This window comes from Carcharhinus amblyrhynchos, chromosome 3, assembly GCF_965287045.1.
Source record: "Carcharhinus amblyrhynchos chromosome 3, sCarAmb.v2.hapA, whole genome shotgun sequence".
Classification (NCBI taxonomy): Eukaryota; Metazoa; Chordata; class Chondrichthyes; order Carcharhiniformes; family Carcharhinidae; genus Carcharhinus; species Carcharhinus amblyrhynchos.
In genome coordinates, this window is record NC_137326.1 from 93,740,568 (window position 1) to 93,752,441 (window position 11,874).

At 38.7% G+C, this 11,874-nt stretch overlaps 1 protein-coding gene across 5 annotated transcripts in view; it reads left to right on the forward strand.

Moving 5' to 3' along the window:
* LOC145341454 (paired box protein Pax-3-like) overlaps positions 1 to 10,081 on the forward strand; it is an 88,630-nt gene extending 78,549 nt beyond the window's left edge. For 4 of the 5 annotated variants that reach the window (XM_080186412.1, XM_080186411.1, XM_080186410.1 and 1 more), the window contains 2 exons: positions 7,539 to 7,785; positions 10,047 to 10,081. In XM_080186412.1, the coding sequence (XP_080042538.1) occupies positions 7,539 to 7,785; positions 10,047 to 10,081 (282 nt within the window). Of the gene's footprint in view, positions 1 to 7,538; positions 7,893 to 10,046 lie in introns of those variants that run through there. The other variant, XM_080186409.1, reaches the window with a different exon arrangement.
* The last annotated feature ends 1,793 nt before the right edge of the window (positions 10,082 to 11,874 follow it).

The window sequence follows — 11,874 nt, forward strand, 5'->3', positions numbered from 1 at the left end:
AAATTGTGGAAATTAATCTGAGTTTGTTTTCAGAAAAAAAAGCTCTGTGACAAATTCAGCAAATGATGTTTCCAAACTTATTCAACAAAACCCAAACATAAAAAATGCTACTCGTTTCTAAAAGTTTTCAAACATTTTCCACCTACCCACAAACTATGTTCTCCTCCTGAAGGTGCTGACTCGAAGTTGACTGTAGTTCCTCAGGGACTAATCACTCTTCAGAACCTTGTCCGAAATGGCACTCTAAGTGTGGGTTTACATTGTGAGTGTTAACAAGTTATTTAACTTTTGGTTATATTTAAGCTGAGTTTCACATTGTACTCCACCATACACCTGTAGACAGACATTTTCCAAATAACAGTTATGTAACACAAGGGTCAGGCAATGACTGTCTCCCACCAGAGGGAGCCTCATCTCCTTTTGATTTTCAGTGTCACTACCATCACCTAATCCCCAAATCACTACATCCAGAAGGCCACCATTGACTAGAAACCTAACTAGGTCTCCAACATCAATACTGAGCCTCCAAGAGCAAGTCAGAGGTTGGAAGTTCTGCAATGAGCAACTAACCTTCAGCCTCTCGAAACCTTTTCGTGAATGCAGGCCCGACAACACTCAAGATCTCAACACCAGCCAGGATAAAGCAGTCTATTTGACCAGTAACTTATCCATCATCTTATTTATTCACTGACTCCCCTACCATCGGACCATGGCTGGAATTTGCTGCTCCCCCCACTGTGGCGGGACCCGCTGTGGGGGATGCAGCGGACTTTCTGAAGAAGCAGATGATTCCAAGGTGGGCTAAGCTGGAAAGTCTTGGCCCATGTCTGCATAGTGTATCAACTATGAAATGTCCTGCAGCAACTCATCAAGGTTCCTCCTCCAGCTGTTGAAACAGACACTTTATCTCCAAAGGGATAAGAACAGCTGCATGGGAATGCTACTACCTTCAAGCTCCCACTCAAGTCATGATCCATCCTAACTTGGAAATAAATCACTGTTCCTTCATTGTTGCTAAATCAAAATCCTGGAAGTCCCTACCTAACTAATCAGGGTGGCACAGTGGTTAGCACTGCTGCCTTACAACGCGAGGGACCCAGGTTCAATTCTGGCCTCAGCTGATTGTTGGTCTGGAGTTTATAGATTCTGCTCATGTCTGCTTGGGTTTCCTCTGTGTGCTCCAGTTTCCTTCTACAGTCCAAAGATGTATGGATTAGGTTGATTGGCCAGGCTAAATTGGCCTTTAGTATCAGGAAGATTAGCAGGGTAAGTACATGGGGTTATGGGATAGGGTCTGAGTGTGATTGTTGTTGATGCAGGCTTGATGGGCTCAATGGCTTCTTTCTGCACAGTAGGGAATCAGTGCTTCCACTCTCTGATTCTAACATATCTATGGGAGCAAATTCACTGTCTGTGACAGTTTTAAAATGGCAACTTACCACCACCTTCTGGAGGGCAATTAGGAATTGTAAATAAGTGTTGACCTTTCCAGTGCTGGCAACATCCTGTGACTGAATATACAAAAGGACCGATGAGAAATGATAGGATCAAAGTACCTTCTCTTGACCGTACCAGCCGCCCCTAATCTCTTATCTATTCCAGTGGCACAGTGGACAATTATAATGCACAACTTCCCTGCTGAGATCAGTTAACCAAATAAACACCAAAGATCAAAGATCTTGCTGATCTGTATTGGGTAGTGTATTTATCAATTGAGCCCAAGGGGGTGTAAAAACATCAACTGCTAAAAGTATTAAAAATTAAGAGTGCAAAATCAGCTCCGGGGAGATTCATCTCACCTTATGAGTAAAATCCTCATTCAAACGTTGAATTTCAACATAGGAAGTCAGCTCCAATTGACTGCTTAATTTGGTATCTAGACTCCAAACGCGACACTTAAATATACAATCCTCCTCTGAGCATCAAAGTTTCCCATTTTATCTCATTTTAATCCTCAGCAAACTAAATATGTTTAATCCACTATCAAAACTGTGCCTGGAGGGAGTGGTTCAATTTAAAAGTTCAAACAATTTTGTGTAAATATGTAATTTTGTTTAACATTCACTTCAATTGAATGATCTGATTGTAGTACAAAGATTCTGAATTTTTTTAAATTGAATTTTTAGTTTATAGAAAGCCAAATGCACATATTTTGGTCTAACTGCGCTGATTAGGAAACAGAGACACGTTTAAAATTGAATGTGTTGATTTTACAATCAGTCACTTAAATATCCAGGCCGCAAGGTAGGACGTTTATGCAGCAGCATTTAACAACTTGCACAGAAATTGAGGTTGCGAAGTCTTCCTTGCAAGTTTTCCCTGCTTGAACAATGCCAAAGAACAATTAGCACTTAATAAATTGCGCTGGTGGACATTCAGGGCCACAAACTAACTTTTTTAAGCAACAGGAAACTTTAAAATATTTAATCCTTTCGCTGGCATTCCTCCAAACATATTAAGGTTTTGCCTGTGGGTAGATTCATACAATTGAAAGAATACCACCAACGCCTTAGGTTATAGAAATATTAAGTGGAGTGTATCGAGTTCCTGTTTAGAAAAAGTAGCATTGTTCCTTCTGGAGCAAAAAACTTACTCTCAATTAAAGTTATTCTTATGAAGATTTCACCTTTTCACTGTTATTTGATCCCAAAATTGGTCCACAGATGTAAATTGCCTTTGACAAGGAATTAGTCTTCAGCAGACTGCCCTGTATGTATCTATAAGCTGTAGAAATTTTATTTTTGAGTGCTGCTTTTTATGTTAATGCAAGATGATACTGTGCAAAGTTAAAGCAAAAAAAAATCCACTGTAATTGTTCAAAAATTGATGGAAAACTGTAGGAGTTCTCTTTTACTTTTGTGTCTGAAAGTTTCACCTGAAACTAGGATTTCTTTTAAAAAATATGCAATTTGAAAAGTGTTTTCTAAAGTCAGCAATTTGAACCACAGAAGTTGACCTTGAATACAAACCAATCATGTATTATCCAACAGTCTTTCTTAAATTATCAACATCTGGAAAATATAGAAACATTAGTTTAGTTCAAGTGGCGATTCTTCCTTGTTATTGGTGAGTTTGGGATGGAGGTGGGGGAGGGTTGATAGGGTGATGTGTGTCAAAGTCAAACGAACAAGTTTGATGGATCAGCTCGTCTTTTTTCTTCACTTTTGTGTGTACTCCTGGCTTCAACATCCTGGCACGACGACATGGATACCTGCCAAAATTCCAAGTCACTCATTGCTGTAAAGTTGTATGTTGCCTCATAAAGTAGTCTGGAGTCTTGTATGATTGAACAATAACTGTTCATTAAAAGCACAACCACATGGTCCTGACTCGGTGTTATCTCTATGCTGGTTTCTACCAGACTCTCCATTACACTCTACTACTCCCTTATGACTTTCTACATCATAATGCGAACACCAGTGCACTTTAATACTACACCTTTCCCTCAAGTCTTTACACAAATGTATTTACAATAATATTTACATACAACCACTTCCCTTTCAAAGTCTTGGATTTTACAGGTTCAGAAAGTCTAGAGGCTTTATGGCTCTTCCAGATCTTGTTCTTTTCAAGTTTGCAGTTGTGGTTGTTTAGGGCTGATTCTGTTGATCTGGAGTTGAAGTTATAGTACTTGGTGTTTCAGGTGTCAATATGTGATTTGTATCTTCTTGCGCTCCTTAATGTTGTATTTTTCTGCCTTCCTTGGTAAGATACCTTGGATTTAATCCTCTCCTTCCAGAGGGAATGTTCCACTCTGTTCATTCATAGAGTGGCACAGGTATTCAATAGGGTCCATGTTCTTCCTGGAAGTTGAAAGTTTACCTCATTTTTCTTTGTATATTCCTTAACCTGCAATTTAGTTTCTAATGCTGTGCTCTGTTTCTCCATGTGTACTTATGCATCCTTGAGTTTTGTTTTGGTGTGATGATGGTTGCTTCTCTCCTGCTACAGGATTGACATCATGTTGTGGACAGATTTTTAATCAGTAAGGGAATTAAGAGTTATGGGGATAAGGCAGGAAAGTGGAGTTGAGGAGAGTCCTATCCAATCAGTCGTGATCTGATTGACTGGTGGAACAGACTCAGTGGGCCAAATGGCCTCCTTCCACTCCTACATCTTATGGTCTTATGGTACCTGTCAGCTTGAAGCTTCAGCTTTGTTGCTGTAGTTTTTCCTCGTTCTGTGGTTGCAGCTGTTTGACTTTGAAATTCAGACGCAACCTTCTAATGTTCCTCTTTCTCCTCTATATCTTCTCTTTTAAGCATTTTGGTGCTCATCTGGAGGTTTGGCTGGTCTAACCAAAGAAAAATATTTTCTGCCAAGTGCAAAGGAGTTGGAATAATTGCCAAGAGCGAGTCCCAGACTGAAGACCCAGTTGAGATCATCCACACTAGTGGACCTTTGGGGAGTCTCCATTTCAGTGCTGTTGACCACATGGCTGTTTTGGTGTCTTCTGCTGTTTTGAGGAGGTTGAGGGAACACAGGCATCTCTGTTCTGAAGAGAAAAGGATTGAATGTGGATGACTTAGAGAATTTTAAATTAATTGCTTATTGCCATACCAGAGTGGCTCTTGAATCATGCCAATGACAGGTAGTTGAATTCCTCCAGACCCATACAGTGGTGTGTCTGTCATCTTTAGCCAGAGGTCTTTTAGTCATGGTTCCTGACCTGACGGGACCATCATACTGGCTCCTGTGTTTAACTTGAAATTTGTCATTGAAATTTACAGATACGTCAACATTTCAAAATGTGAATCTGGGTCCTTAACTTCTCCTGTGAAGTATTGTTGGATGGCTTGATAGGGATCCCCTGAACATTTTGAAATTTTGGATTGGCACATCTTTCTAAAAATATCCCAGGTGGTTGCAGCGAAAGCTTTGAACAGTGAATGCTCCTGTGAGGTCTTTTGATGCCAAAAGTGCTGACATGTTCTGCCACCATCTTGTGTTTTGCTTCAGTATTGCCTTCCTTAAAGTGGAGTCTTCCTGTCCTTTTGCTTTATGAGCTGGACTGCTGGCATTGCTCTGTGCCATGGTTTAACTTCACCATGCAAAATGGATTGGTTTTGCTGGCAGACTTTCGATTGTCTGGCCATTTGGATGACATTTTCCAAAATCAGAACTTCCTTAGATTGAAGTACATCTGAAGAGTATCGTCGTCCATCCCCATTATTATTCGACCTCTTATGAGCTCCAGCTAAAGGTCACCGTAGTCACAGTCTTAAAACAAATATAATTTTATAACTCATTTATAAAAGAGTCTACTGCTTCCCCTGGTTTTTGGAGTCCCTTGTTAAATTTTGCTTGCTCCAAAATTTTTTTACTTCTTAGTTTAAAGTAGGTGTCAAAGGACTTCATGACCTCTTCAAAGTTATTGGAAGATTAATTTATTCCTCATTTGGCAATTATGTCATTGGCTATTCAACTTATTGAATACAATAATGTATTCACTTATTCACCCTCTGCTTTTGTATTCAAACCTGATGATATAGTATACCTTAAAATCTTCCCAGTAACACCCAATTTTGTGCCAGGTCTAGCCCTTGCATCTGCCTTAATTAGTCTGGCAGTGTTGAATTACCATCCAAGGCTTTTTTCAGCACAGGGGAATACAGGTTTAATTTTTTTTAACGGCACTCATTTTTTTCTCTTTCCGCACTTGTCAGGATTTGCTGGACTCCCATTCTGGTTACAGAGCTATTTTGAACTTCAGCAATTATGCAGAAAATATTTGAACTGATTATTTTGGCCAGCTGGTTGCTTTCTTAAACTTGGAAAATCAAAATAAAACTCTTTTGCACTGACTTCTTTTTAAACTTTTTTTGTTTGTGTGTGGTCCCAGCTACAGCATTTCTCAAGCCACACTTATTAAAGCAATTGGTCTACCAGTGCCACCTGATTTTTGGAGAAAATTTAAAAGCTTATTTTTTTGGCTGCTGCTCACCGTTTTCCGATCTGACCAGGTCCTTTGACTCTACTTTTGATTGGACCTCGAAATGGACTTCCACGTGCTTTGGCAGCTACCTCTTAAACTGCACAACAGATATTCTCTGCCCTTCAGCCTCCACATTTGTAATGAAGCTTCGAATGCGATCTCCGGTTGTGTGTTCGAGTTAGGCACACTGCCCTCTAGGCTAGACTGCAGTTTTTTACTTCTTCATTCTTTTGGGGTTTAGGGGTCCTTCACCTACTGCCTTCCTGTTGTAAAATTGTGTGCTCACTCGTGAAGAGGTCTGGGGCTTGTATGGTTGAACAATAACTGTTTATTAATAACACATTACTATATACATGCGTACACACGGTACAGTCCCAACTAGGTGCTATCTTCAGTCTAATTTCTACTAGACTCACTGCTACACTGTACTACTCCCATGTGACTCTCTACATCATAATGTGGGTGGTACTATTTCCCCAGTCCTATGTTAGCCCTTACAGTTTTGAACACACCGATGCTGCACTCATTAACAAGCAGTCTCATTTTTCTACATGCTCCACAAGAGAACATGAAGAAAATATTATCGTGAAGACCACTCAGCCTATTTCTTTGGTGTTGATTCAGGTTCTGGCATTGTGCTGGGCTGAATTTTTTTGGATATGTCTCTAATTAATTGGGGCAGGACTTCTACCAGCTGTCCCAGGGTATCATAGTCTGATATTATGGGTCAGGTATTATTATCCACTAATGGTAGGAAAGGCTCAGCTCAGGAGAGGCTACCCAGAAAATCCAGATAATACTGCAGTCTGATAACCTGCATAGCACCAAAAGAAGTGGATGGTGATTTTAAAGGGCAAGATTGCAACTAATCACAACTGGGGCTGAGACCTTTGAAGGGTAGGGAAGTAAATGAAAATGGAGGGTAAAAAAGGTCTTCCTAGTCCCTTTTCCTCTGTCAGGGGATTTTGCGGCTTTTCCTCCGTTAACCACAGAAATTTCAAATGGAGATGTGGGGGAAAAGTGACAAGAGTGATTGGCAAGAGTAAAAAGGACAATCTCCTTTAGCTTTTACATACAAGGTGCAGGGAAAAGACAACCAACGATGCCAAAGATTGATGATGGAAAGAAATCATGTTGGAACAAGAGGCAATGTTATGCCGTACCACCTAATTTTTCCTCACTGTTTCGATGCCTGGCTTGCCTGATGTGAGGTGGGATAGTGTAGGAAAATCCAGACCTCAATGTCAGCTTCATCCTCCATCAGAATCAAATCTGCTCTTCTTTCACTGATCCTGTGTCCTGCACCATTTCCTCATATTAGAAATCAGATCGCATTGTTCTTTTCTCCTGGTTTGAAGTGAAAATGAAATATAGGATGGAAAATCCATCTGTGGATATGATCTGTAATTCTTATTGTGCTTGTATTGTGTGAACTTCATTGCAGTGCTGCGCCAGATTACATTACCAAGATTAAAATCTCAATGCATGAGTGAGATGAAGTTCCAAAATATTGTACAAATAGCAAAGAGTGATGCATGATCCAAATAAAATATAGGTTTGACCCTGTTATATTATTAACAGTGCCTTTATTTTGCATTTTCAGGTAATGGGACTCCTGGCAAATCCTGGTGGTGTTCCGCACCAACCACAAACTGACTATGCTCTGTCACCATTAACTGGAGGTCTCGAACCTTCCACTTCAGTTTCTGCCAGCTGCAGTCAGCGGCTGGACCCTATGAAACCTCTTGACAGCTTGCCCACCACCCAGTCATACTGCCCATCCACTTACAGCTCCTCAGGTTACAGCATGGAATCAGTGGCAGGCTACCAGTATGGACAATATGGGCAAAGTAAGTGCCATGTAAATCTAAGCAATAGCTTTAGCTATAAAAATGCCTATCCACCCCATCCTTCTTCGATTTGTATTAAAATGTGTGACTCAGTGTACAAACTTTGATGATGAATGTGAAATTCAGAGTGGCTTATTAGTCATGTGTACAAATATGTTTTGAAATTATTGCAAAATATATTGCTGACTTAGTATGTTTTGGCACATAGTGCAACATCCCAGCCATATGCACAAACAGAGCATGCAAACATTAACAGGAAAATAGTTAGTATTTGGTCAATATCTTAGTTTGATTCAGAGAGGCCATGATGAGGGGAAGGACCAATATCACCGTAGAGACATTTCAGTATTAAATTGGATTGAATTTGAAAAACAAAAGAAAAGCTGACATTTTTCTATACTGCGCTGTTGTGGTATCTGAAAATGTAACATTTTTGCCCTGTGTTAGGATAGTATTCTCTAGACATTGGAAGCTACCACATTCTGGCCAGACTACATTCAGCTTTTCCCCCCTCTAGTTCTATTAGGTTGCCAAAAATCTGTTACCAAGAAAATACTTTAATCTCATGGCTGTAAACATCTGTCTTTTATAGCATGCAGCCAGATGATACTTTATTTCTTATAATAGCTGGGGTATAGTTTTAATTAATGAATGAAGAACATTGCTGTTTAATTATTTAAAGGCTGCCCTATCATATTTTTAAGCCAGTTTTTTTTCAACCAAATGCTTACTTTGAACTATGCTAACTACAGCTTAGTCAACATCGGCTGGGATTTTCCAGTCCTGTCGCAGCGTGAGACCCAACAGCCAGCCAAAAGCCTATTGAATTTTGGTGGGACTGGACAGTCCAGGCAGCGCATGTTGTATTCCTTTTATATGAACATACAAACTAGGAGCAGGAGTAGGCCACTCAACCCTTCGAACCTGCCCATGATATTCAACAAGGTCATGGCTGATTGTAACCTCAACCCCACTTTCTTGCCTACCCCCAATAACCTTTCACCCTTTGGTTAATCAAGAATCTGTCCAGCTCTGCCTTAAAAATGTTCAAAGTCTCTGCTTTCATCGCCTTTTGAAGAAGAGAGTTCCAGAGACTCATGCGTCACAGAGAAAACAATTCTCCCCATCTCTGTCTTAAATGGGTGACCCCTTATTTTTTATCAGTGACCCTTAAATCTAGATTCTCCCACAAGAGGAAACATTCACTCCACATCCACTCTGTCAAGACTTAAAAACTACATGACATAATATTTGTTTTAGCTGGTACACAATCAGAAACTTCACGCCATTTTTTTAAATTCTAATTTTCACTGGAATGGAATTTAACAAATGGCAACTTATTTTATGTTTTATTCAGTAATTCAGTGATGGAATTGAAATCTCTCTGCCTTTTTTTATTATTGCACTGGTTAATGCATTCAGTCAAATTCAACTTGATTAGTCACCAACTCCTTTAAAATCAACAGGTTTACAACTCCATTAAGAAGAAGAAATTGATGAGGACACATTAACCAGTGCGCAGAGTGGCATTTCAACTGGTTAACGATTTTTGCACATTATGCTTATCTTATACTTATGAAGTTGCTGCAGATGACACGTTCACATTAATTGGTAAATCTTTCCTCTTAAACTTTCCTTCCTCCACAACTGAGAAGCCGAATAGATCTGTGGTTGCGATTACAGTGTGACTCTTGGTGTAAAAAAGAGAGTTTGCACAAATGGAATAAAAGTTCATGTTAGAACGAAGAAGCCTCAACATAATGGGCTCTCTGGAAAGTCCACAAATTGAGTTAGATTGTTCAGATAATGGGTACAAAATATCCACAAAAAAAAATGCCACGCACTTAAAAGTTCTGCCTATTTCTAATAAAACAATTTTGTTGACAGGCTGAGTTAAAGCACTATATGTAATTATCTTCAGTGCAGTCAGCAGCATCTTGATATGATTAATTGCCGAGACCTAATATATGCTTGCCATTTATATAGAACCTAAGGCCAAGGTCTGTCAAAAAATAAAACAGCCACTGGAATGTCACTATTAAAAACACATGTTCCGATAAAAACCAAATCAGGCATCATCTTGGACAATATTCCTGGATCCGTGTGGTACTGTCAAACTTGTCCTAATATAAACAAAGTAACCCTCATAGTTTTGGCAGGTCATGATTAGCCCTGACAACATTGTACCTGCATTTGACATGGCCCCTTGCTACGATGTTGTCACAAGAAGCATTCCTAAGTTTCTTTTACTTCCATTACAGGTGCCTTTCATTATCTGAAGCCAGATATAGCATGAGTGAAAATGTCCATAAAAAGTTGAAACGACCCTTGTTCTGGACCCACAAACATAATGGGACTATGGTACCCACAACGGTTGGATCTGTTCCCCAGAAACAAGCCAACTCTTGTCTTTCTCTGATAATGGTTTTCATTTGTGATCAAAGGAAGAGTCCTTTGTTCTAAGTTTTGGTATAAATATTACTTCTGTTGCCTTTAGACATTGGCTTTTCTATTCAGAGAAGAAGGAGAAAGTTAATTTCCATTTGGGGCCCACACAGGATTTGTGGCAAACATTCAGTAAATGATGATGAGTAAGAGCTTTTTCCAAGTTCTTGCCACAATAATGAAATATTGTGCATTTCTCAAGCATTCAATATTAATCATTTCCGTGTAACCTGATTATAGTGAAAGACTGATTTACAACCAACTCTACTAGTGAACGTTAGTTCGTTCAAGTAAGTCTTCATACGGACAACTCTCAAAGAAGAAAAACAATTTTTCTTTTAAACACCCTATTTCTTTAAGTGTGAACCACCGAGCTAGTGGAATCCTATCTACTTTGTGGTAGCCATTTACTGTATTAATTTCTGTTTGCTGATTACCAGTGTACGAAACAATACTCATTGAGTCAACAATGCCTCATTGATTCTCATTACATTGTGACATCCCTATGTGGCTTAGTTCCAAAATTAACTTTAAGGGCATACTTCACTGATTTACTGAAGAGTTGTTTTCATGTAAATAGTTTAAACTGTTACAACTGAAGTATTTTGAAATAGTAGTCAATGCCAAAACAATATCTAAACAATCAGCTTTTCTTCATAAAATCTACACGCTTACCATAAGAGCCATTCTGGTTTCTATCTCTCTGCGAATGAATAGATCAAAATTATTCAAACAAAGGACCAAGTAATATGAAGAAAGGGTTTTTCTTTTCAGAAATAAATGGAGCTGTTTAAAGTTCCATAATTAGGTACACCCCACTATCAAATATCTTCAGTGCAGAAAGAACAAAAGCAACAAATTAACTCCACCTTTAGTGACGAAACAGCAATGTGCAATATTAAGTACTTCTGCGTTACCATGGTATTTGTTGAAAATATTGTACTGTATTCTATTTTTCTTGACATCATTGTAATTTAATTAGTTGACCATACGTTTACTGGCAGGTGCTTTGGGTATTGCTAAGGATATACAAGAACTGAACAAAATATACATTCATATTGTACATAAATTCTTAACTGTAAAATCTGATGTGTAGAAAGAACAACATTGTAATGTTTATATCACAAACTGAAAACCATATCTTATTTTAGTAAGACTAGAGGAATGGTATGTGTAGAAGGCAGAAAGCTGAGAAATTGTTCATAATGGACTGTTACTACCTTTCTGCTAAGTGCTTAAAATATAGTGGCAATTTGGACATTTCCATATAACCTTTTACAAATATGGTTCCAGAATCACACAGAAAGATTGGTAGCTTGATGTTTATATCCTTGTAGGAGTTTATGGTAACATTTTTCATGACTTTGTCCATAAACTTAATTATGATTATGATATCAACCTGTTAAGTTGTTGCATTGCAACATAGATATTCATAGAGAGACTATTATTTATTCCTATATATCCAACTATTTTAGAATTTAGCATGTATCTCATGATATGTACATTTTTGCTTAGCATGTAGTAACAAATTAGATAATTACTGCCATTAAGTACAATGATCTAGATAATATGACCTCTTCTGTCATATGTTGGTTTAAAGGGTGATGGAACTGAATGTTTTGTGGTGTCTGTCATCCAACCTTC